This window comes from Salvelinus alpinus, chromosome 35, assembly GCF_045679555.1.
Source record: "Salvelinus alpinus chromosome 35, SLU_Salpinus.1, whole genome shotgun sequence".
Lineage (NCBI taxonomy): Eukaryota > Metazoa > Chordata > Actinopteri > Salmoniformes > Salmonidae > Salvelinus > Salvelinus alpinus.
Window position 1 is genome coordinate 16861384 of NC_092120.1, and position 27291 is coordinate 16888674.

General features: G+C 42.9%; 1 protein-coding gene across 1 annotated transcript; it reads left to right on the forward strand.

The window, feature by feature from the left end:
* The first annotated feature begins 1702 nt into the window (after positions 1 to 1702).
* Positions 1703 to 27144, forward strand: LOC139564295 (akirin-1-like). The gene is made up of 5 exons (XM_071383701.1): positions 1703 to 2086; positions 24376 to 24519; positions 25710 to 25838; positions 26448 to 26519; positions 26709 to 27144. The coding sequence occupies exons 1-5, from the start codon at positions 1879 to 1881 to the stop codon at positions 26717 to 26719; spliced, it is 564 nt and encodes a 187-aa protein (XP_071239802.1). The 5' UTR covers positions 1703 to 1878; the 3' UTR covers positions 26720 to 27144.
* Positions 27145 to 27291: the final 147 nt, after the last annotated feature.

A 27291-nucleotide genomic window follows, 5' to 3' on the forward strand; every position in this document is an offset into this window, starting at 1 on the left:
TATAGTTTACCCCGTCTGTTTTGCCCCATAGTTGCACGTGTCGGGTTTGTTGCTAAACAACCAACCCATTTAATGGTCTATTAACTAATGTACTGCCTGGTGATGTCACCATGCAGGCAGGCCAAAACTGTGTTTTCAAACAGCTCTTACACTAAAAGGGCATTATCATAATTTTAACAATTCCAACCTCATAGTGTGGAAATACTGTATATATATAAAATACCCAGGGAAATCAAGTTTTTGACTGCACTGGGCCTTTAAGGCAAGGTGGCAGACAAGATGACCACGGAGAACAAATCCATGTCAATACATAAAGCACGACCGTCTCGGGTACTAGGGACCAGAAACACAATGGATAACTCACTAATGATTTGACTTCAATGTTTATGTGCAACCACACATGACATTTTACACTCTGAATAAAAATATGAGGATATATGAATCTAAAAGGACACATTCAATTGCTCTGCAGAAAAAGAACACAAAGCCTGTAGATCTACATTGTGCCAGGCCCAACTAACGCTTTGTGGGGGGTGAAGTGCTCAAATGTAAACTTGATTCATTTAGCTGAGAGCCTCCTCAACTGTGCATCACATGAATAAATGTGTCTGGTGTGAGCTGTGGTATCACCCCTTCTATCCACACACAGTGAGCTTGCAGCTACTACATATTGCCTCAGTGTCAGTGACCATTGAGGATCACTTAGACTGCGTGAACTTCTAATAGACAATGGTAGAGAGAAAAGCCATGGGGAGAGACCTTTAATGACATGATATGCTAACGTCCACCATGCAAAAAGAAGCCTCCCATGTGCAGAGGGCACTAGGCTACATGGTACACAACGCATTTCACCTGTAGTGTCACAATGGACTCAGTATGTAATTAAATGCATCACAATTAGCAAATGTTTAGGCTGTATTCTTGCAGAGACAGTGGCATATTAACCTATGAGGAGCCTTAGCCAAATCTATCAATTTGTGGTTCAAAGGTTTTCCCTGTGATATTCTTTGCAATATTGAAAAAACATGGATGAAATAATATGAAGGCAAAAAGCAAGAAGGGAGGTGAGACTGCAAAGTAACAAGAACTAATTAAATTGAGCATCTAGAGACAGCAAAAACAGACTGGCACTCAGGCTATCATGCGTAACCGTCACTCACTGTCATGTTTGGCTTGGCAATAAACAATGTAGTTGGAAAGAGCACCAACAGATCTGGTGCTCTTGCTTGAGTTGCTCAACAGTAATTTAAAAAGACATAATTGATGGGAAGTGAAGGGACATTTGAAATGCCTTTGGTTTTCATTGATGTATGTCAAGTGTAAAGAGGGAATACAGTGTTTTGATTTAGTATTTATAAAGAACATGATAGACAACAGATAAACTGTGGCCTACCTGATAAAAGGAGCAGAAAAATCACTCTAGTCAACCGATTAGAAAACAATCGGGTGCTCTCGTTAACCTCAAATTTGAGTTAAACTGAAAACAGTCGTCATAAAAGAAAAGGGGTGGATGACAACAATAAACGTGTAAAGTAGTACATCATTGACCAAATTTACCACCCATGTATGTTGAATGGATAAAATCTAAAATAAAATCGAAATATCACAATTATGCTCTATACGAAACATTTTACCTGAATAATTTATTTTCCGAAATCTAAATTCTCCCTATTTTTGTAGAATGGTACGGTCGGCCCTTGTGACGTTTTAGAAATTCAGTCGATAGGCACCGCAGTTGGCTGGCTCACTATCCCGGTTTCGGCAAACCGTTGTTGTGAAGAGAGGGAAACGGAAAAGAGAAAGTAGACTACAGCATTTTTAGAAGATATTTTTCGTTTATCTATCGTACATCTTCGTTGTCTCTTTTGAGCAGGCACCATGGCGTGTGGAGCTACGTTAAAGCGCTCGACGGAGTTTGAGGCCCTACTCAGTCCTCAGTCTCCTAAGCGAAGAAGGTGCAATGCACTACCGGGGGCTCCAAGCACTCCGTCCCCTCAAAGGTGCAACCTCCGTCCGCCAGTTGACTGCCCATCATCACACTCGATGTCTCCCCCGGCTATGGGAGGAGAGCACAGGCTAACTCCAGGTAAGAAATGGTCAAAAGTTGGATTTAGCTGCATTTCAGGGGGGTGATATGGGGAGGGGTGTTAGGGTGGAGTGGAATGGGTGGTTCGCGAGAATGGGGGTTGGTGTATAACCTAACGTTAGCTAGTTAGGTACCTAACGTTACAGTAGCTAGCTTAACGTTTGCTCTGTAACGTAAACGCAGTCAGATAGCTAACCTAACGTTATAACTGGCTAACTAGTTAGTCGTTGACTAATGTATATTAAGGAATTAATTTGAATTGCCTGGCATATTAGCTAGCTAGAACCATTATCTATGACACAAAGTAAAAAAAAAAAAAAGGCATGTTTTGTTGTCAGTTTGCTAAAATAGCTAACGTCAGTTTGCTAAGCTAACTGCATAACAACCCTAACCCAGCTAGTTAGCTAACGTAACGTTACATGTTTTCTTTGCATGGTCCACAATCAATGATTTGTTTCGTGTGACTAAAATAAAACATGCGAAGTTAGCAATGACCAGTTGAGTTTGCCTAACTAAATTAGGTACTTAGTGCTGTAAATTTAACCCACTTTATTCCATGAGCAGACTTCATTTTTATGTAGTAGAACGCTGCATTGAAACGTCCAAGCTTTTTCGTTTAGAAGTGTGGGAACGCAGGTTATTTTTTTTGTACCATCTCGCTTTTCCCTGGGCTGAGGGGATTGTTCTACTCCTTTATGTTCGCACCCATCCTGCCCACCCGCTTGAAAATGAGAGTTGAGCCAGTGTGGGGGCTGCAGTGGTGGCAAAATAATTTACCTGGATATCTCGACTGCAATCCAACAAAGCTCATTGAATGTGCCGTCACCTGGGTAGAGGCGAGCTATTTGACAGCATCTAATCTTCACAGCTGTCTAAACCCTAGTTAAAACTCTGCTCCCACTTGGCACAATTTGAACCTATTTCTTTGTTGAGATGTGTGTGTATAATATGTTAACTGGAGGATTACAATGCTGGGTGCCCCATCTTTCATTTTGAACCCCATGTTCGTTTCATGCAGATTTTTTATTTTTAGTTTGGTGCACACCAGTACGTCTTTTTTTTTTTTTTTTTTTTTTTTCTAGTCTCAAATTTAGCTGAGTATAACCCTAATTCAAGCCCTGCATCCTGCTGCAATTCAATGGATGGGCAGCACCTCCTGTCACAATAATAATTTCAATGACTCAAAAACCTAAGAGTTAACCAGATTGCCTCCTGGGCAGTCTGGTTAACTGGTTAACCCCCCTGGTTGGCTTTGTCTGGCCTCTCTCTTTAAATTGTTGACTGCTTTTCCTTCAGCCCCTAACCAAGGCAGTTGGTGGTTGCACCTTTTTTTTACATATTTGCAGGGATGCCAATTTATTCATTGTTTTGATCTCTTCACCATTATACCCCGATGAAGACAGCTATTTCTGTCAACATGTTGGTTATAAAATCATTGCATCGGAGTTCCTGGTGTGCAGCTCTCCTTTTTATTTTTCAAGTGTTCTGCTCCGCTAGCCAGCACCTTGCCTAACGGGTGTTTCTTTCACCTCCAGATTGATCTCAAAATAGGTCATCCATGTGAATCGTGTAGATCCGTAAGGGGGGATGGGGGTGTTGACCATGTTTGCAGACTCAGTATATTACCCATTGAGCAATACAAGAGCGGTTCAAACAGATCTTCCCCTGGTGTGATCACTACCTTCTCTCTCTCTCAAAATGACTGCGCACAGAATGCATCCCCACGTGTCCTACAACTAGAATATCAGAGTACGATGCCAGATATGGCATATCAGAATGAGTGCTTCATCCAATATCACGTGTGGCAGCTGTGAGCAGTCAGCCGCATCCCTTAACCAGCCATTAGTCTACTCAGCTGCTTTTCTCCGTCTGTTCTTTCTGTGCATCTCTCTATCAGTTTTAAAATGTTATTTAGCTGGGGTGTGCAGGCAGTACTTTATTTTGTTACATTTATTTAATTATTGGTGCGGCATGTCTTTTTAATTTTGCCTGTAACAAGCAGGCCCGTCTGAATAGGCTTCGCTGTCACGCAGCGTCAGAGTGCCACAGCCATAGAGGAAAAGCGGACCACAGTAACAGTCATGCTTGTGCCTTTATATCACTGGAAACCGCTCAAATGTTATGCCCCATATTACCGAAGTTACCTCATCCCGCAACAAACTCTTGTTTTGTCATGTTACCTGGCTAGCTAGCTAACAACTTACATTGGCTATGCAAAAATGTGGATGGCACTGGAAAAAGGGATAAATAGCATTCAATGTGTTGGATTGAGTAGAGGTGTGAATGTCAGGAACATGTTTTTGTGCAGCACACGTGCTGAACATATAGAATTGGAACAGGTGTCCTTGGTATCGTGATGGTGGGGGGGCGCAAACCCTGTGGTATCGTGATGGTGGGGGGGCGCAAACTCTGTGGTATCATGATACTACTATTGTGATACCAGGCCAAGTATCACATTATTAGTAAAATGTTGCTATTGTGACAACCCCACTCTGAAAATTGGCACATTTTTCTTGCATTTTACAAACTCTCATCTTCACCTTTTTGGTACATCACCAGTTTGTATCCCTGTATTTGTCCAACATTCCTATCTTCAGAATATTCCATGAAACTGATCTCTCATGGCCACCGGCTTCCTGCGCCCCACCTGTGGTTTTTATTTTTATTTAACCTTTATTTAACTAGGCAAGTCAGTTAAGAACAAATTCTTATTTACAATGACGGCTTACCCCGGCCAAACCCGGACGGCGCTGGGCCAATTGTGCGCCGCCCTCATAGCCGGATGTGATACAGCATAGATTCGAACCAGGGGACTGTAGTGTTGCCTCTTGCACTGAGATGCAGTGCCTTAGACCGCTGTACCACTCGGGAGTTGGTATTCTTCATGGCACCCATTGACCTTTTGAAAGGGGTGAGCGCTCTCCTGGAATGTTCCTAATTGAATGCCCACAGAGTGAATACCTAACATTCCCCAACCACTTTTGTCCTCTGATAATGTTACTCCAAAATGACAATGATATCAAAAAAGGTGAGCGGATATTAGGGGGTAGCTTTGAAATCTTCTGTCCTTGAGATATTTGTGCTTGGCATGAACTGTGGGTTCCCACAAAAGCTTTGACTTGTTGATAGTGAAATGGGAACCGTGTGACTGGCGTCCCAGTTCTGGACAAGCCAAACAAAGACAGTTGGCCTGGTCCTGTCTAGTCTAGCCCCTTGCACCAAATCAGATTGTGCAACTGACATGTAGGCTAGTCCTAAGCCTGTTTGTTTGGACAAGGACTTGTTTCATAGCTACATTTTCTCTCTTTTGTAAAGGAGAAGCTGTGTATCCAGGGTTTATCTGCCAGTGAAATCATTGGGGGCTCCACCTAAGCATTTCTTCGGGACGCTTAAGTCCAAACAGAGTGTATTCATTTTCTGGATGGGGAATAACGCTTTCTGTGTAAAATTAAACAACTGAAACCAGATATAAAGTATGTAGATATCTTTTGAGAACTAACAATCACTGAAATAAAATCTAGGAGTGAATTAAATTCTATAACAATACATTTATTCAGTTTATGTTTGAGCAAAATTAAAACTGCATAGGCCATGGCAAAAGGCAGGAAAATAGCTTTAAAAAGGCAATTCCCTCATCTCAATGGCAGAATGTGTGGAATCATAGGAAATTTGCTTTAAGGGGGACTCTAGAATTCACAAATTTGGCTGTGCCAACAGACCCACCACAGCCCCCACCTAAGCCCCTCTTTGATCCAGAAAAAACCCTGATCCATCACAAGATAAGGCTAATGGCACTTTTGATGCACGAAGCAGAAAATCTAGTAATGTCACAAGGGTGTTGGCAGGTTTACTGTACACGCATGCAGGTTTCAACAGCTGAAGAAGCTCGTGTAATGGGCAGATGGAGGAAGAGGTGTTTGTCTGCCTTCCTGTGTGCAATGCACACAATCTCCTTCTGCAATTTAGCCCCTTTCTCTTGATTAGTTGGGTCTTCTTTCACCACTTTAATGGCTTTTGTGTATGTACAGGCCAGCTATCCTCCTCAATGTACACTGGCATTTTACTCAGTATCCGCCTCGCTTGCTGAATTGCATACTGCAGAGGGGAAAGGAATGTAAGATGTTGGTGTGTCTGCAGACATTGGTTTGCCAGTGAAGGCAGTTTCTTCTGTCCAGCCCCCCCCTGCATATTTATTGGCATTCCCTACAAGCCGGTCAAGTTTCCTTTGTTGTAGTTCCCAGGGCACATGGACGGGTTCTCCTCCCTCTTCAGCCCACTTGATTGGAATAATTAACTGATCTACGAGACTTTAATGAGGACCAGTCAACCTTTTTCATTCAGGATGCAGAGTATTAAAACTGTCACCTGTGATAAAGTGAATGGCGCTATGGTAGAAGGTTTAAGAGTAGTGGCTGCTGCAATCTGGTAAATAGTGTCAACAACTGTCAGGGAAGTTGTCTGTACAATCTGTTTTCTGCTATTTAGGGAGAGCCTAGATCTATTTCAAAAACAAAAAAGCCTGCTTTAAATCTTGGATTTTTAACTAGCTCATCCATGTTTTTTTTAAACATGAAGTCTTTGTCAATCCAATGCTGTACTGGTAGAGAGTGAATTCCTTGACTCCTTCCATGTCGACTCCCATTTCTTTGCGCAAATATTTTTTTATTGAACCCGCATAAGAATGGTGTATATGGACGGTTGAGCAGTTCCAGATGTAGGAAGATGTTCTATAACTTGGCCTCTAATCTGTAGGTATCTGAAGAAGTTACTTTTGGGTAGATTACAGGTTTCCCTTAGCAAATCAAAGGAGGCAAAGTTCCCTTCTATATATAGATCCCCTATGGCAGGGGTGTCAAACTCATTCCACGGAGGGCCTAGTGTCTGCAGGTTTTTGGTTTTTCCTTTCAATAAAGCCCTAGACAACCAGGTGTGGGGAGTTCCTAACTAATTAGTGATGTTAATTCATCAATCAAGTACAAGGGAGGAGCGAAAACCCGCAGACACTCGGCCGCCCGTGGAATGAGTTTGACACCTGTGCCCTATGGTATTGATCCCTAGCTCTCCCCATCGCTCAGTCGTTATCAAGGTAAGCGGGGAAAAGGAGAGATTCCTCACTATAGGTAGGCCAATATCATTCCTGCTAAGGTAAAAAAATCAAATTGCTTCTGGATACAGACTGTGGTATGTATAATATGATTATTACTATAGAGTGACATCACCAAATTGATGGGACATAACCACAGCACCAATAAAGGGGTGGCAATCCTCACGCTCCATACTAAGTGAGCAGCCAAAACATAACAGCACAGAGGTTAGCGGCCCAATAGTTAAATATAACATTTGGAAGAGTCAGTCGGTAGGCCGTCATTGTAAATAAGATTTTGTTCTTAGCTGACTTGGCTAGTTTTATAAAGGTAAAACCAAGGTGTTTAAAAGAAAAAAACATCTATGTTTTTTATAATAGAGTCCAGTTGTTCATTAACCTCTCTGGGATATGTGGGACGCTAGGGTACCGCATGGCCAACATCCAGTGAAAATGCAGAGCTCCAAGTTCAAATAAATTAGTATAAAAATTTCACTTTCATGAAATCACACATGCAATACACCAAATTGAAGCTACACTTGTTGTGAATCCAGTCAACGTGTCAGATTTCAAAAAGGCTTTACGACGAACGCACACCAAACGATTATGTTAGGTCAGTACATAGCCACAGAAAAACACGGCCATTTTTCCAGTCAGAGAGGAGTCGCAAAAAGCATAAATAGAGATTAAATTAGTCACTAACCTTTGATCTTCATCAGATGACACTCATAGGACTTCATGTTACACAATACATGTATGTTCGATAAAGTTCATATTTACAGTAATCCCTCGTTTATCGCGGGGGTTACGTTCCGAAAATGACCCGCGATAAGTGAAATCCGCGAAATAGAAAACTTTTTTTTTTTTGTTTACAATTAGCAACTATTACATGTATACAAATACAGTGACTCACGTGTAGGCCGTTTCGTCGACATTATGGGTTTAGGAGATGTTCGAAATTACAAGATAATTTGGCCAACTTAATGTAAATTTGCCAAGCTGTTTTATGTACGTACACATAACTGCACGAGACGACAAAATGATAGCACAATTCGTAGCATGTTTTGATACAAGAAGCGGGAGTGAGTTTTTAGCGAATCAGAATGCAGAGCACAATGCACCAAAAAAAAAAAAAAAAATGCATTATGAAAATCCGCGAAATAGCGAATCCGCGATAAGTGAACCGCGAAGTGGCGAGGGATCACTGTATATCCAAAAATCTAAGTTTACATTGGCGTGTTTATGTTCAGTAATATTTTGCCTCCAAAACATCCGGTGATTTTGCATTGAGCCACATCAATTTACAGAAATACTCTTTATAAATGTTGATGAAAATACAAGTGTTATGCATGGAACTTTAGATACACTTCTCCTTAACTTCTCTAGGGTAAAATTCTGAATTTTGGATGAAAAGCATGCCCAAATTAAACTGCCTGCTTCTCGGCAGTTTTGGATAGAAAACACTTAAGTTTTCAAAACTGTTTAAAATAGTGTCTGTGAGTATAACAGAACTGATTTGGCAGGCGAAAACCTGAGAAATCCATTCGGGAAGTAGTTTTATTTTTGTTTTTTATTTTTCTATTCAATGCCATTACAGTATCCATTGACTTAGGACTCAAATTGCAGTTCCTATGCCTTCCACTAGATGTCAACAGTCTTTAGAAATTGTTTCAGGCTTGTATTCTGAAAAATGAGGAAGTAAGAGCAGTCTGAATGAGTGGACCCTAAAGTGTCACAGAGCTTTTTCATGCGCGCGACCGAGATTACCTTTCTTGTTTACCTTTTTATATTGATGATGTTATTGTCCGGTTGAAATATGATCGATTATTTAGGCTAAAAACAACCTGAGGATTGAATATAAACATCATTTGACATGTTTCTATGAACTTTACGGATACAATTTGGATTTTTGTCTGCCTGTTTTGACTGCGTTTGAGCCTGTGGATTACTGAAGAGAACGCGCTAACAAAACTTTATTGAGTAAATGAATGTCTGCTGAGTGCAACCATATGACGATCATCAAAGGTAAGGGATTAATTTTATCTCTATTTCTGACTTGTGTAACTCTTCTACTTGGCTGGTTACTGTTTGTAATGATTTGTCTGCTGGGCTATGTTCTCAAATAATCGTAAGGTATGCTTTCGACGTAAAGCATTTTTTAAATGTGACACCGTGGTTGGATTCACAAGAAGTTAATCTTTAAACCTATGTAAAATATGTTTCGTTTTCTGAATTTTTATAATGAGTATTTCTGTATTTGAATTTGGCGCCCAACAGTTTCACTGGCTGTTGAAGAGGTGGGACGCTAAAGTCTCACGTACCCAAGAGAGGTTAATGCAACCGCTGTGTCAGATTTCAAAAAAGCTTTACGGAAAAAGCAAACCATGCAATAATCTGAGTACTGCGCTCAGAGCTCAAACAAGACAAAAGGATATCCACCTTATTGTGCAGTCAACAGAAGTCAGAAATAACATTATAAACATTCACTTTGATCTTCATCAGAATGCACTCCCAGGAATCCCAGTTCCACAATAAATGTTTGTTCGATTATGTCCAAATAACTCAGTTTTGTTCGCGTTCAGTACACAATCTAAACTCACAACGCGCGGGCAGGTCCAGGCAAAAGTTCAGACACAAAGTCATATTACAGTCCGTAGAAACATGTCAAACAAAGTATACAATCAATCTATAGGATGTTTTTAACAAATCTTTAAAAAAAAAAACAACCCGAGAATTCCTTTGTCTTCAGAAATGCGATGGAACAGAGCTCGCTCTCACGTGAACGCGCATGTTCAGCTCATGGCAGACCTTACTTAATCCCCTCTCATTCGGGCCCACCTCACAGTAGAAGCATCAAACAAAGTTCTAAAGACTGTTGACATCCAGTGGAAGCCTTAGGAAGTGCAACATGACCAATATCTCACTGTATCTTCAATAGGGAATGAGTTGTACAACGACCAACCTCACATTTCCTGCTTCCTGGTTGGATTTTTTCTCAGGTTTTTGCCTGCCATATGAGTTCTGTTATACTCAGACACCATTCAAACAGTTTTAGAAACGTCAGAGTTTTCTATCCAAATCTACTAATAATATGCATATTCTAGCTTTTAGGACAGAGTAGCAGGCAGTTACCTCTGGGCACCTTTTTAGCCAAGCTACTCAATACTGCCCCCCTGTCCCAAAGAAGGTAAAGGACTTGGGTATGAATACCATGATGTTCTGGATTAGGTAAAGCATTTGCAGGAGGAAGACCATCTTGCTGGCATTCATTCTTCTGAGCAGGGAAATTGGGAGAGTTCTCTAAAATGTATGTTTGCCTTGAATTTTTGCATCGTAGTTGGGAAATTCTATTTTAACTTATGGCTGCAGTCCCGGTAACGGGATCGATATAACAGCCAGTCGAAGTGCAGGGCGCCAAATTCAAAAAACAGAAATCTCATAATTAAAATTCCTCAGACATTCGTGTTTCTTATCATTTTAAAAGTAATCTTGTTGTTAATCCCACCAAAGTGTCCGATTTCAAATAGGCTTTTCAGCGAAAGCACTACAAACGATTATGTTAGGTCACCACAAAACCACAATCACAGCCATTTTTTCCAGCTAAAGATAGCTTCACAAAAACCAGAATAGAGAAAATGAATCACTAACCTTCGATTATTTTCATCAGATGACACTCATAGGACTTCATGTTACACAATACATGCATGTTTTGTTTGATTAAATTCATATTTATATCAAAAAATTTGAGTTTACATTGAGGCGACTAGATTCACTAGTGGCAAAAACATCAAGTGACTTTGCATAGCCACATCGTTTCAACAGAAATACTCATAAATATAGATGATAATACACGTGGAATTATAGATATACCTCTCCTTAATGCAACCGCTGTGTCAGATTACAAAAAAAGTTTACGGAAAAAGAAACCCACGCTATAATCTGAGACGGCGCTCAAAAGTAAAACACCACAGCCGCAAAGATGGCGTCAACATAAACAAGAAAATATATGATAAATATTCCCTTACCTTTGATCTACATCAGAAAGCACACCAGGAATCCCAGGTCCACAATAAATGTTTGTTTTGTTCGAAAAAATCTGTTATTTATGTCCAAATACCTTCTTTTGTTAGCGCGTCTGGTTTACATATCCAAACGCTAATTCTGGTCAGCGTTATATCGGACAAAAACTTCAAAGTGATATTACCGGTCGAAGAAACATTTCAAACGAAGTACAGAATCAATCATTAGGATGTTTTTAACATATAGCTTCAATAAAGTTCCAACCGGAGTATTCTTTCTTGTCTTCGTGAGCAATGGAACGCAAGTGACTACCACGAGGAAAAAGCATGATCAGAAAATTGATGCTTGATGGACACCTGATTGATTCTGCTATCATTCTCTCCCACAACATCATAGAAGTCTCATTATAATTTCTATTGATGATTGACATCTAATGGAACCCCTATGCAGTGCACAATCATATGTCAAGGTGATTTCATTAGGGACTCTGAATACATACAAGCTCAGCTTTCTGACTTCCTGTTTTGATTTCAACTCAGGATTTTGCCTGCCAATATGAGTTCTGTTAATCTCACAGACATAATTCAAACAGTTTTAGAAACTTGAGTGTTTTCTATCCAATACTAATAATAATATGCAAATATTAGCAACTATGACTGAGGAGCAGGCCGTTTGATATGGGCACCTTTCATCCAAGCTACTCAATACTGCCCCTTCAGCCATAAGAAGTTAAATACAAAAGAGCGTTGTTTGGTAACTACTATTACTAGATAGGAAAACATTTCTGAAGAGCGCACTTAAATGGAAGATGTTCTAACCAAGAGGGGTTTTGCAACTGACTGGGCATTAGTTTGCTCTTGTTCCAATTGGTTCTATGTCACGAGACGGTACCAAACAGGTTAATCAAATAAAAAATAACAAATACTGGATTGTGGTTCTGTTACATAGAGAATGTCATCTGCATATAGAGGAATCTTATTTACAACGTCTTTAGTATTATAGCCTTGTTTTGTTGTGTGAGATCTGACCTCTTGAGCAGGGTTCAATGGCTATAGCAAAAAGCAGAGGCAACAGCGCACAACCTTGTCTTGTCCCTCTAAAGGTTAAATCAGGGCGACTGATTGGTTTGTTGATTATTCTTGCACATGGGGTTCCTATATAGAAGCTGGCTCCATTTATTTATTTTATTTTTATGAACGTGTCTCCAATATTACATTTCTGTAGAACCACAAATAGGACCACTCAACTTGGTCAAAGGCTTTGTCAGTGTTTAGATGTAACGACAAGGTCAACGTTGGGTAACCTGAGAATACATAATGTTGAAGAGGCACCTGAGATTGAAGAATGAGTTTCTGTCAGGGATAATGCCGGTCACCTGCACCACCTGTTCTACTCCAAGTCTCAGAGCGAGTGACGTTTGAAACGCTATTAGCGCGCACCCCGCTAACTATCTAGCCATTTCACATCGGTTACACCAGCCTAATCTCGGGAGTTGATAGGCTTGAATTCATAAACAGCAGAGCTGCTGGCAAAACGCACAAAAGTGCTGTTTGAATGAATGCTTACGAGCCTGCTGGTGCCCACCATTGCTCAGTCAGACTGCTCGATCAAATCATAGACTTAATTATAATATAATAACACACAGAAATATGAGCCTTAGGTCATTAATATGGTCGAATCCGGAAACTATCATATCATATATCATATCATATCATATTATATCATATCATATTTAACCTTTAGAGGGACAAGACAAGGTTGTGCGCTGTTGCCTCTGCTTTTTGCTATAGCCAACTATCATATCGAAAACAAAACATTTATTCTTTCAGTGAAATACTGAATCGTTCCGTATTTTATCTAACGGGTGGCATCATCAGTCTAAATATTTCTGTTACATTGCACAACCTTCAATATTATGTCATAATTGCGTAAAATTCTGGCAAATGTTCGCAATGAGCCAGGCGGCCCAAACTGTTGCATAATCCCTGACTCTGCGTGCAATGAACGCAAGAGAAGTGACACAATTTCACCTGGTTAATATTGCCTGCTAACCTGGATTTCTTTTAGCTAAATATGCAGGTTTAAAAATATATACTTCTGTGTGATTTTAAGAAAGGCATTGATGTTTATGGTTAGGTTTGGTTTGGAGCGAGTAGTTGCATTCCGCTTTGCTCCACAGGTAGTATTACAGGTAGTATTACATTTCATTTCATTACAGTACAACAGTTTGATTTGTTTGATCTTAGCTGGCTACATAGCCGTCTTTGTATCCAAGATAATTGTGTAGTCTAGAGTAATTGTCGAGGTTACCTAGCCAGTTAGAGGTTACCTAGCCAGCTACACTTTCAAACAAAGTCAACAACGCAGCCACTGCTAGCTAGCCTATTTCACCAGCCAGCAGTACTATATCATTTTAGTCAATAAGATTTTTTGCAACGTAAGCTTAACTTTCTGAACATTCGAGACGTGTAGTCCACTTGTCATTCCAATCTCCTTTGCATTAGCGTAGCCTCTTCTGTAGCCTGTCAACTATGTGTCTGTCTATCCCTGTTCTCTCCTCTCTGCACAGACCATACAAACGCTTCACACCGCGTGGCCGCTGCTACTCTAACCTGGTGGTCCCAGCGCGCACGACCCACGTGGAGTTCCAGGTCTCAGGCAGCCTCTGGAACTGCCGATCTGCGGCCAACAAGGCAGAGTTCATCTCAGCCTATGCTTCCCTCCAGTCCCTCGACTTCTTGGCACTGACGGAAACATGGATTACCACTGATAACACTGCTACTCCTACTGCTCTCTCCTCGTCTGCCCACGTGTTCTCGCACACCCCGAGAGCTTCTGGTCAGCGGGGTGGTGGCACTGGGATCCTCATCTCTCCCAAGTGGACATTCTCTCTTTCTCCCCTGACCCATCTGTCTATCGCCTCCTTTGAATTCCATGCTGTCACAGTTACCAGCCCTTTCAAGCTTAACATCCTTATCATTTATCGCCCTCCAGGTTCCCTTGGAGAGTTCATCAATGAGCTTGACGCCCTGATAAGTTCCTTTCCTGAGGATGGCTCACCTCTCACAGTTCTGGGTGACTTTAACCTCCCCACGTCTACCTTTGACTCATTCCTCTCTGCCTCCTTCTTTCCACTCCTCTCCTCTTTTGACCTCACCCTCTCACCTTCCCCCCCTACTCACAAGGCAGGCAATACACTTGACCTCATCTTTACTAGATGCTGTTCTTCCACTAATCTCATTGCAACTCCCCTCCAAGTCTCCGACCACTACCTTGTATCCTTTTCCCTCTCGCTCTCATCCAACACTTCCCACACTGCCCCTACTCGGATGGTATCGCGCCGTCCCAACCTTCGCTCTCTCTCCCCCGCTACTCTCTCCTCTTCCATCCTATCATCTCTTCCCTCTGCTCAAACCTTCTCCAACCTATCTCCTGATTCTGCCTCCTCAACCCTCCTCTCCTCCCTTTCTGCATCCTTTGACTCTCTATGTCCCCTATCCTCCAGGCCGGCTCGGTCCTCCCCTCCTGCTCCGTGGCTCGACGACTCATGGCGAGCTCACAGAACAGGGCTCCGGGCAGCCGAGCGGAAATGGAGGAAAACTCGCCTCCCTGCGGACCTGGCATCCTTTCACTCCCTCCTCTCTACATTCTCCTCTTCTGTCTCTGCTGCTAAAGCCAATTTCTACCACTCTAAATTCCAAGCATCTGCCTCTAACCCTAGGAAGCTCTTTGCCACCTTCTCCTCCCTCCTGAATCCTCCTCCCCCTCCTCCCCCCTCCTCCCTCTCTGCTGATGACTTCGTCAACCATTTTGAAAAGAAGGTCGACGACATCCGATCCTCGTTTGCTAAGTCAAACGACACCGCTGGTTCTGCTCACACTGCCCTACCCTGTGCTTTGACCTCTTTCTCCCCTCTCTCTCCAGATGAAATCTCGCGTCTTGTGACGGCCGGCCGCCCAACAACCTGCCCGCTTGACCCTATCCCCTCCTCTCTTCTCCAGACCATTTCCGGAGACCTTCTCCCTTACCTCACCTCGCTCATCAACTCATCCTTGACCGCTGGCTACGTCCCTTCCGTCTTCAAGAGAGCGAGAGTTGCACCCCTTCTGAAAAAACCTACACTCGATCCCTCCGATGTCAACAACTACAGACCAGTAACCCTTCTTTCTTTTCTCTCCAAAACTCTTGAACGTGCCGTCCTTGGCCAGCTCTCCTGCTATCTCTCTCAGAATGACCTTCTTGATCCAAATCAGTCAGGTTTCAAGACTAGTCATTCAACTGAGACTGCTCTTCTCTGTGTCACGGAGGCGCTCCGCACTGCTAAAGCTAACTCTCTCTCCTCTGCTCTCATCCTTCTAGACCTATCGGCTGCCTTTGATACTGTGAACCATCAGATCCTCCTCTCCACCTTCTCCGAGCTGGGCATCTCCGGCGCGGCCCACGCTTGGATTGCGTCCTACCTGACAGGTCGCTCCTACCAGGTGGCGTGGCGAGAATCTGTCTCCGCACCACGTGCTCTCACCACTGGTGTCCCCCAGGGCTCTGTTCTAGGCCCTCTCCTATTCTCGCTATACACCAAGTCACTTGGCTCTGTCATATCCTCACATGGTCTCTCCTATCATTGCTATGCAGACGACACACAATTAATCTTCTCCTTTCCCCCCTCTGATAACCAGGTGGTGAATCGCATCTCTGCATGTCTGGCAGACATATCAGTGTGGATGACGGATCACCACCTCAAGCTGAACCTCGGCAAGACGGAGCTGCTCTTCCTCCCGGGGAAGGACTGCCCGTTCCATGATCTCGCCATCACGGTTGACAACTCCATTGTGTCCTCCTCCCAGAGTGCTAAGAACCTTGGCGTGATCCTGGACAGCACCCTGTCGTTCTCAACTAACATCAAGGCGGTGACCCGTTCATACTCTACAACATTCGCAGAGTACGACCCTGCCTCACGCAGGAAGCGGCGCAGGTCCTAATCCAGGCACTTGTCATCTCCCGTCTGGATTACTGCAACTCGCTGTTGGCTGGGCTCCCTGCCTGTGCCATTAAACCCCTACAACTCATCCAGAACGCCGCAGCCCGTCTGGTGTTCAACTTTCCCAAGTTCTCTCACGTCACCCCGCTCCTCCGCTCTCTCCACTGGCTTCCAGTTGAAGCTCGCATCCGCTACAAGACCATGGTGCTTGCCTACGGAGCTGTGAGGGGAACGGCACCTCCGTACCTTCAGGCTCTGATCAGGCCCTACACCCAAACAAGGGCACTGCGTTCATCCACCTCTGGCCTGCTCGCCTCCCTACCTCTGAGGAAGTACAGTTCCCGCTCAGCCCAGTCAAAACTGTTCGCTGCTCTGGCACCCCAATGGTGGAACAAACTCCCTCACGACGCCAGGTCAGCGGAGTCAATCACCACCTTCCGGAGACACCTGAAACCCCACCTCTTTAAGGAATACCTAGGATAGGATAAAGTAATCCTTCTAACCCCCCCCCTTAAAAGAGTTAGATGCACTATTGTAAAGTGGTTGTTCCACTGGATATCATAAGGTGAATGCACCAATTTGTAAGTCGCTCTGGATAAGAGCGTCTGCTAAATGACTTAAATGTAATGTAAATGTCATTGAAAATAAGAATGTGTTCTTAACTGACTTGCCTAGTTAAATAAAGGGATATAAAAATATAAAAAATTGGCGTCAAATTACAGATTTCCGTTTTTTATTTTGAAAACTTGAAATCGGCCCTAATTAATCGGCCATTCCGATTTAATCGGTCGACCTCTACACATGACCACCTCTCTGGTATCCATCCACTTTACAAACAGCAGGCCATCTTCACGAATCCATCGCATGGTACCCCGCTCAGCCCGCTTAGGCATGTCGTTCACCTTTGTTTTTGGAAAGCCCACTCTGTTGGTCCAAATGGTGCCACAAGCCCACACATTCTACTTCCTCAGCTCTGTAAACAGGGTAGGGCTTGTGTAGAAGTTGTCCACAAACAGTTTGTAGCCCTTCCCCAGCAGTTGAAAATTCAATATCTCCATAATGGAATCATAACTCAGTCCATTACCGGTAGCAAAACTGTTTTCCCCCTCATAAACAAAAGTAGAAGTGTAGGCACACACAGAATCAGCCAAAACAAACAGTTTGTAACCCCATTTGGTTGGATTGTTACGCATGTATTGTTTGAGGCTGATTCTGGCCTTAGAGGCTACCATCTTCTCATCGATGGACAGGTTCTGGGCAGGCTGAAAATAGGTCTTGCAGGCCTCAATGATGCTGGGGTAGAGGTTTGATTTTGCAGAGCCTATCAAACCTTGCTGTGCCTCTTCTTGTCATTTTTCCCATCAACTTCTGGGTCACTGATGTGAAGCGCCCGTGAGATAGTCAAACCTTTTAGAAGACATGACAGTGGTGGGGAAAGGCAGTTGATAGAGAGCTGACGTTTTCCAGTAGTCAGAGTTTTCAACTTCACCAGCCCCATGTAAATGACCAGTGAAAGAAAGCAGAAAAGGTCTGACATGGAAATGGGCTTCCATGCCTCTTTCTTTCCTGGCTGCTTCTTAGCACCATACTTATTGGTGTTCGCCACCAGGGAATCAACAACTGATGAGGTGAAAAACAGTTGAAAAAGTTGAAGGGGGCTGTACTTTGCGGTCATGTCTAGTTGAGGTCCTGGCTGCCTTTTTAGTCTAAAAACTGGTGGAAGTGGTTCCACATCATCTTACAACACAGAGTGCCAACGACCCTCTGGCCCTCTGTCTGCAGGTTTCTCTCCTCCCCACCTCCGCTTCTTTGTCACTGACTTCAAACCTCTAGATGGCAGGGTAGGTGTGGGGCCAGAGACAGCAGGGGTCCGGCTGGATGAACAAGCTTCAGAGGGGGATGGACACCTAGACATTGGTGGCGCATAATCAGAACCACTGCCACTGTGGGGGGAAAAATTGTTTCAGTAAGAATACTTTCACGTATGAGCCCTGTATCAACACGTAAAATAAACAGATGTATTATATAGAGTACAGGGAACATAATCACTATGGTGAAGTGCTGTTCCACTCCATGATTATTTATATATATATATATATATCAGACACACACACAATGTATAGCCAATGTGTACCGTACACATTTCATTATTGATATTGATTAGATATTGCAAATAAAATAAGAAAAAAAAATAATAATTCTCAAATGATTTAATATTTTATTAATTTCAAACAATGACATTAGCATGAGAATATTTTACCAGTCCAGCATGGCATCCTCTCCGTACAGAAACATGTCTTCCGCCTGGGAGTCAAAACTTGCCTCGCTGAAAGATTAATCTTCCTGAAGCAACTTGGTTTCGCTTTCTCTATCAATTTCTTCTATAATTTGGGTTACATCTGTATATCTAGACTTTGTTTTAGCTTTTCCTGATTTATTCGCCATAATTTAAATATATAAAATTGCTGAAAATGCTCTTCACTATGTACTGCTATGCGTAACTCGTGGCTCCATCAAGTAGGATTTGCAGTGGAGAATGAACCTCTTTTACGCCAGAGTTTACGACAAATGCTGGTCTTCGAACGTATAACCATTACATATTGCCGTTTACCTAAGCTCATTGGCTATCTTCCATGCTAGATTTCAAGATGATCAGTGGTCATTGGGCCAAAATACAGTCAATCACCGATAGACCGCTCCTACCATTGGTGCGCAATGTGGTCATTGATTGGTGTCTTCAAATCGGTTTGTTTCGGTCAATACGTCCTGTCTTGCTAATTGCCTATAATTTCCACCTTTTGTCTATTCCATTTGCACAACAGCATGTGAAATTTATTGTCAATCAGTGTTGCTTCCTATGTGGACAGTTTGATTTCACAGAAGTGTGATTGACTTGGAGTTACATTGTGTTGTTTAGTGTTCCCTTTATTTTTTTGAGCAGTGTATATCCAAAATGTCAATTTTATTTGGCGCGTTTGATCCAGAAAAACACCGGTTCCAACTTGTGAAACGTGACATCAAAATATCTCCAAAACATTTCAAACTACTTTTGTAATACAACTTTAGGTATTTTTTAACATAAATAATCGATAAAATTGAAGACGGGATGATCTGTGTTCAATACAGGATTAAAACAAACTGTAGCTAGCTTTCTGGTCACGTACCTCTAACAGGAAGGACACTTCAAGTGACCCTCGTTCAAGATGGCCGTACTTCTTCATTACACAAAGGAAAAAAAACTCAACCAATTTCTATAGACTGTCGACATCCAGTGGAAGCGGTAGGAACTGCAAGCAGGTGCCTTAGAAATCTGGATTCCCAATGAAAATCCATTGAAAAAAAGTGACCTCAAAAAAATAAAAATAAAATCAATGGTTTGTCCTCGGGGTTTCGCCTGCTAAATAAGTTCTGTTATACTCACAGACATGATTCAAACAGTTTTAGAAACTTCAGTGTTTTCTATCCAAATCTACTAATAATATGCATAGCTTATCTTCTGGGGATGAGTAGCTGGCAGTTTAATTTGGGCATGCTTTTCATCCAAAATTCCGAATGCTGCGCCCCTACCCTAGAGAAGTTAATGGTTACCTGATTAATTTAATCACTTAATTATAAACAGTTAATTATTCAACAAATAACAATTATCACATTAATACCAACGTCACGACACCGTCCAATAAGTTGACTCCCATTTCTGAGTATCAAGATTTGGAGTCGACTCCTAAGATTCAGTATTTTTGGAACGGAGGAGACTGATCTAGTTGCCGTACTTCTGCGAGCACACACACACACCTTTCCTAGCGAGGGACACAGTATAGGCAGGTCGACCACCAGGCAGGCAGACAGAACCTTGCACTAGGCCCATCTATTGGCAATCAAAAGCTGCATCTCGCAATGGAACTCTGTCTTGCATTTCTTCTCTTGCAATGGCTCGCAACTTCAGTAAAGTAGGGCCTATCATCAATGAATAGGCTAGAATATTCTACACACGACTGAACACGTTCACATCCCTACTTGTGGTACGTGTGCTGTATTGTCATGACGGACTGCTGTCTTCAGTGGGTCACTGAGTTGGGGTATGTTGGATTTAAATATATGTGCAGAATTCTTAAGAATACTTTCCAGGTTCTTACCTTGTGCAATAACTGAAGCTGGTTTGTGTTTTGAAGAATACTGCAACCTGACCTACTTCTCTGTGCTAATGTTCAGCACAGCGTGAGCCTAGCTAGTCTAGTCTAGTACTCGTCGCCAGAATTTTCCTTCAATTCATTATACCCCAACTTCCCGGCAGTTAGTAAGCCCTGTGGCCAGTTCCCACCCATAGCCATGCTCTAGTAGCAACCAATGATGTCTCTATACTTTAACAGGGTCTTTGCTACATCAACTTGGCCTGACCCACAATACAGCCTGCTTCCTGGCGGCTTTGCAGTCCGTAAGTCCCCTCACTATACTTCAGCAATGGAGGGTGAAATGAGTCAGACTTTTTTTATTTATTTTTTCACCGCCAACCGTTGTCCCCCACGTCCAACTTATCTGGCCAATCTCTTTCCTTATACACTGTTTTTGTTTGTACTCCCTAATCCTTTTAGCTGAGGCTTTTCCCTCTCGCAGGAAGTCTCTGTGATTGATTGCTTTGGCCTGGCCGTGACAGGGTCATTGTTGCTAGGCAACACCCTAAGATTGGTATTCTGGTGGTTGGCAGTGCTGGCCTGGCTGGCAGTGACTGGCAGCAGGAGAGGGATTTCACTTGTCACTCAAAAGGTTACCCTGGAGCTCTGAGATCATTCAGCACAGACACCCAAGTCCAGATGTGCCCTGATTCGGAAAAGGATGTCTCTTGTCAACTTAATGCGTTTGATCAAATCAGGTGGAGAAATTAAGGAGGTCCAGTATGGCATCCCAGCCAAATAAATAGTGGCGGTACGCCATACTGGTAAAACATCGCCTATTACAATAATTAAAACAATGTCATAAAAACAAGGCTATTACACCATTATTTAACATTAGCCACCTGCATGTCAGAGGCATGAACAATGAGAAAATGTACTTTATTAAAATAGGTGGTATAGCCTACGCTCAAATTCAATGTGGTTCGATGAGAACAGTGACATTTTGCCACGGCAGAGATGAATGGCTTACGCTCGGACAGCAGTGGATGCATGAATTCTGGCCTAATGACAATCGACAAAATGTCATTACACTCTGTGTTTTGCCTAACATGTCTATTTCCATTCACCACTGTTTGGATGTTGGAAATATGTTGCAAGTAGATGAATGTGTGTGTGTGGGTAGCCTAGTAAAGGAGCCCTTTTTGAAGTGGTTTGTTTGACAATCAGATGAAAATATCACAACATGTTGTTTATGCTACAATAACAGGTCATACATCTCAAAAGCTAAATGATGAATCTTTACATCGAGGCCCACAGAGATCGGTTAGTTACATAGAATCCCAATATTAATTCAATGTTTTTAATTTTGTGCACTAAAAGGAAGTCCCGTACGGGGAGGAACTGAAATATACTTTCACCCATGTATCAAATGGAGTGTCTCAATGTAGCCTACAGGAATGGAGATTGAGATTCCGGTGACTTTTGCTGTCATGGCACCGACATAAAGAATCAAACCTTTTGACTACTTAATGTTAGGGAGTGACTTATGACTTGGGCTTAAGCCTCATTGTAGGTAAGCTATTTAGATAAACAATGCGACGCTCATTGCACCAATCTGTTTGGGGTAGCATTGGCAGACAATCTGACAGTGGCCTTTCAACTAGTCCGTTCATGCAGCATCGTGAAACATTTTGAGTCACGCCTCAACTGAGCTTTTCAAGGGGGAAGTCATCCAGGTCTAGTCTAGCCCCCTTCATATACTCCTGTCTCTGGGATAAGTACAGCTTTTAAGTTATGAAAGTTTAGCAATGGCTAAATAAACAAAGCCTGTCAGATTAGAGCTGCATTAACACAGGAAGGCTTCAGCTCATCAACCCCTCTGCTGCTTTTATCATGTACTCTGCTAATTTGAAGCTTCCAGCTTGATAATACAGAGCTAGCCATGTGACTGGCAATCTCACTCTCAAAATGACATCTGAAAATGGCTAGTTTTCAATGAATCTTGCCTAGATTCAGTTCTCTTGTTGCCTCTACAGAGTGCATTGGACACATTCGATATGTCCCTCCCCACTGACTACTGCTTATGATGCATTTTGAGGAGGTGAGGAAAAATGAATTGAGAACGTGCCCATCTAGGCTGGCTTCCCCCGCAGAACAGCTCATGGAGACATGCGTGTGTTTTTATTTTATTTAACCTTTATTTAACTTGGCAAGTCAGTTGAGAACAAATTCCTATTTACAAAACCCACTGTTCCTAGGCAGTCTAACTGCCTTGTTCAGGGGCAGAACAACATCTTGTCAGCTCGGGGATTTGATCTAGCAACCTTTCGGTTACTGGCCCAACGCTCTAACCAATATGTTACCTGCTGCCCCCACACCTCATGTTTGCTCTTACCTTGATATGGCTGTTGCTTTCTCAACCCAAGATAAACGAGGCAGGCCTCCCTAGAGTGGTGCACACAGGCCCTTTGCCCTTTGAGGCAGAATAAGGATAAGTCCTCCTTTCACACTCTGGCTATCAACACTTTTCCCCAATATATATTTTTTTACTTTACACCCAATCTGTGAAATTTCAGTTTAGTACCAGGTTGATGGGTTTACTTGTCTTTGTATGTTTGCTAATGCTTTTATTGAACATGCCTAGTCAAAAACCTTGCAAGTAAGGTGCCAGAAAAGGTTTCCAGTGGGATATGGACTCCTTGCCAAGAAAAGTCTTCACCAATTAGGGGCTAGCTACTTCCCTCCAGGGTTGTTTGCTGAATATTGGAATTGGCCCTGAACTGAAGTCAAAAGGCTTTAGGTGCTCTCCCACTGCTTAGGCTAAGAAGAATGGGTACCACCACTGCCTGAGCACATGTAGGGCCTAGCTCTGCCCACAGATCTCTAGGCTCGTCCCAAGGCTTAGCGGTGTTGCCAAAAACCGGATGCATCCGGTTTTCAAAGCGAATGCTAATTCAACCTAGCTTCCTTTTCCGTTGAGAACCGGATGTGGGAACTCCGCTCTGGTGTTTTGTCTTTTACGCCTGCTACGTTAGATTACCTCACCCCAAATAGCACCCTAATCCCTTTTTAAAGCCTAGTGCCCTACCTTTGACCAGGGCTCTACATGGAGAATAGGGTGCCATTAGGGATGCAGCCTGGCTGAAGCCCAGCTCTGCAGTGATCAAAGACCTTGGAGGATGAAACCCAACCCAGTTTCTCTGGGAAGGAGGCTGTAGCATGTCAGACCGGTGCCCTGTTTCACACTCCTTCCTGCCCTCTGCATTGCAGTCAGATGTCACCCAGATCTATCTAAATAAATCACTCTGCTATTCAGGTAGTTTTCTTGCTGTGTTATTGCCAGACATGCTGGTACAAGACAACCAATCTACCATTTTTGTCTTGTCTGTGAGAGGCCAACTAAGCCATGAAGACCTGTTAAGCCTGACTGTCTCCTAGTCAGCTATGGATGAATCACAATTCCTGAAAGATTTGAAGGAAGAAGTGAAACAAACTCCTTCGCCCCTTCTCACCATTCACGGGATCTCAGAAGGGGTGGTTTCTTTTTGAGGAAGTGTATGTGTGTGCACGCAAGTGTGCTGTGGGGGGTTGACACAGCTGGTGCGTGTTTGTCGCTGACGTTAGTCTCGCCCAGCTTTTAAAGCGCTCCTTCATGTTAGTGTGTATTTTATTTTTTTATTTTTTTGAAAACCACATCAGCTGAACACTGCAGCTCACAGGTTGTGTGCATAGCTGTGGGCCTTCATTGAGGCTTGAGGAAAATATTCTATCATTGAACACTACACCTACTAGGCTTATAGCATGACTAGCTTGTAGTGATCAACAACATGCAATTTTGGAACACATTCAGCTTCTGAAAATGCCTATGTTCTTAGCTATCTGACATGGCTGGTTTGCGATGATCAGAGACCATCTAAAAAGAAACCGGTCACCTTTTTATGTTTGGGTATTCAAGGCAGGCTGTGGCTATTTGTCTTCTAAAATCAACTAGACGGGTACCATCTTCATATTGGTGCTCTAGGCTTTATTTGTCCTCTGAGTGCTGGTTGTTCCTGGCCCTGTTTATGACCGTGTCCCCTGTGTTCTGTCCCCTCTACAGAGCAGATCTTCCAGAACATCCGTCAGGAGTACAGCCGCTACCAGCGGCGACGGCAGTTGGAGGGGGCCTTCAACCAGAGTGAGGTTGCCTGTAGCTCCACCGATGCCCCCAGTTCCTCCCTCACCGGCCCCAGCTCCCCACCAGGTGAGATGGAGGGGTGTGTGTGTGTGGGGGGGGGGGTTTAGATGGTGTGCAAGGTGGGCCAACTGAGTCACCTGCCAAACCCCGTCACCACTCATATGGTGTCCAGTGTGAGCATGCAGTGGTAATACAAACCCCAAACATTTCAGCCTCCATAGACGTTACATAATGATGCTTGGAGTCGGTATATGTTTTTATAGCTCCCATTGACTCAAGTATAGCTAGTCAGTGCCATCTCCTTAAGAACAAATTCTTATTTACATGACTGCTTACCCCAGGCCAAACCCTCCCCTAACCCGGACAACACTGGGCCAATTGTGCGCCGCCCTATGGGACTCCCGATCACGGCCGGTTGTGATACAGCCCAGGATCGAACCAGGATCAGTAGTCCCGCCTCTAGACTGTTGCGCTACTCGGGAGACCATTGATTTGAATGTGAATATCTGTCACTCCGTTCTAGTAATTATACTTCTCTCCTAGTTCTGAGACTATTGCCTGGAATTGAGCTTTTAAAAGCTTTGGTCAGAAATTCAGAATGGGTCAAAGTACACTTAAAATCCCAGGGCATGAATCATTCAGCCTTCCCCTGGATCCAGCTCCAAGCTCAGGAGACTTGGCGACGGGGCCTCGTTAGTGCCACTTTTTTGTGCCTTTTTTGAACCGTGGCACACCTTGATGGGATATTAAATTCTGCGGCACACCTAAAATAGCCCTACTTTATTTAGTCGTAATGACCTCACATATCATCTGACTCATTCCGCAAACAATCTATTTTCTGTGACAATAAAAAAAATATATATATATTGCATCTGGCTTCTCAGCTGCGCTATCGTCTGAGACCGGCCATCTGGACAGCTGATGAAACTCAAGAGTATTTCTGTCTGTAGTAAAGCCCTTTTGTGGGTTAAAACTCAATCTGATTGGCTGGTCCTAGCTCCCCAGTGGGTGGGCCTATGCCCACCCATAGCTGCACCCCTGCCCAGTCATGTGAACGCCTGAGTTCAGGGCACGCAGCACATCGGTTGGGAACCACTGGTCTATGCTGCTGCTGAGTCTAAGGTGACAAACGGCAATAAATACATTATTGCGCAGACATCTGTTCCTAGAGAGGACATTGTGAACTCTGACCTGTAGTGTATGTATAGATGGCATGGGCAATGTCAGCCTACATAAAATGTCACTGTGTGTCCCAGGTGCCTCGAGGAAGGACCAGCCGTCGTTCACACTGAGGCAGGTGAGCTACCTGTGCGAGCGCTTGCTCAAAGACCACGAGGAGAAGATCCGGGAGGAGTATGAACAGATCCTCAACACAAAACTTGCAGGTACATGGCATATCACCATCCTTAAACCTCAGTCAAATGGGCTTTTCACATTACTGAGCCAAGCCGAAACATGCTGCGCTGGCATGGTTATGCATCCACTGTAGATGATGGGAACTATGTAAAAAGTTGTGAAAATGTCAGCTAGCACAGTGGTTCGGGTCAGCATGATAGTGTGAAAATGGCTTTAGTTTGTTCGATCTTACGAAAGTCTTTAATGTTTTCACACCCTTTAGCACTAGCAATGAAGAAAGACTTCTACAAATGGCACCGTGTGTGCAATAGGAGAGGCCTATTTGCTGCTTCCCCCGAATACCTTTTAATGCCTTTTATCTAATGTCCTGCTGATTGTTCTTGTTTAATTAGGGGCTGCTCTTGGCAGATATGGATTTATGTACTAGACACTACTAGCCAGGACTGCTAATGTTTCTAGAATATACAGCTGCTCTGACTGGAGTGATTAATATGATCAACCTTTTTAGCTGATGTTTAGTGAAGGCTGAATCACCAAGTATTATTTTTTGCAACACATGTTGGGGTCCTATCTGGTACTTAAATCTGCACATTCACAGTTTTGTACTAATCCATTGGCCTTTTAATCGTCTGTTGCAGAACAATACGAATCTTTTGTGAAATTCACACAAGACCAGATCATGCGAAGATATGGCGCCAGGCCTGCTAGTTGTAAGTACCAGTTTCAGTGTTCACATTCTGTCCATACACCTTTTTGCTTTTGAAGAGTAAACAAAGCAATCCCTACAGCCACATAAAATAATAGATTTTTCTCTCTGTTCAGAGTTTTAATGCATTATCTTGTCATCTCATTTCTGTCTTCATGCTGTTTTCATCCATTATTCAATCCCTCTGTTTCAGATGTCTCTTGAATTCCCCCATCGACGAGGTACCAGCTTTTCTCACAAGATGGCTGCTCTTCTACTGCCCCTTCCTCCACTAGATTTGTGATTTTTATTTCCCCTTTTTTTCATGCTATTTGGGTACCATGGTTTATCAACATTTTTAATCCAAAACTGATTTCTATAAAATGCTAATGAATCGGAATAAAATGTAAAGATTCAATTATATGCTAGCTCTCTGGATTTTTTTTGACTAAAGCAGATTTTTCGTTCTCCCCGGCGCTGTAGTGGCTATTCTCTGATCCTTCTGTATTATAACCTGCCAGCACTGCCCCTCTGCAGCAGCTGTATTACTAAAGCCCCCTGGCCTCTCATCCACCCAGTTTATTTTTTATCTTTTCCAACTAACTGAGGATGTGGATTTCTTTTGAAATTAAAAGTTCTGTGATTTAAAATGGTTTCCCTCAATTACTTTTTTGTTATGAATGTTGAACAAACTATTATAACCAACTGTTGTTTTGGTCTTTTTTTAAATTCTAAAGTAAATGCATGACGAAGTTAGTCTTGTCAAAGGAAGGTTCATTTGTGCAGTATATGTGCTT

Bases quoted from the DNA above. Each gene is read 5' to 3' on its own strand.
- LOC139564295 (XM_071383701.1), top strand. From the start codon at position 1,879: ATGGCGTGTGGAGCTACGTTAAAGCGCTCGACGGAGTTTGAGGCCCTA. The intron at 24,520-25,709 runs GTGAGATGGAGG...TGTGTGTCCCAG, and splicing joins CGGCCCCAGCTCCCCACCAG to GTGCCTCGAGGAAGGACCAG. The intron at 25,839-26,447 runs GTACATGGCATA...CGTCTGTTGCAG, and splicing joins CCTCAACACAAAACTTGCAG to AACAATACGAATCTTTTGTG.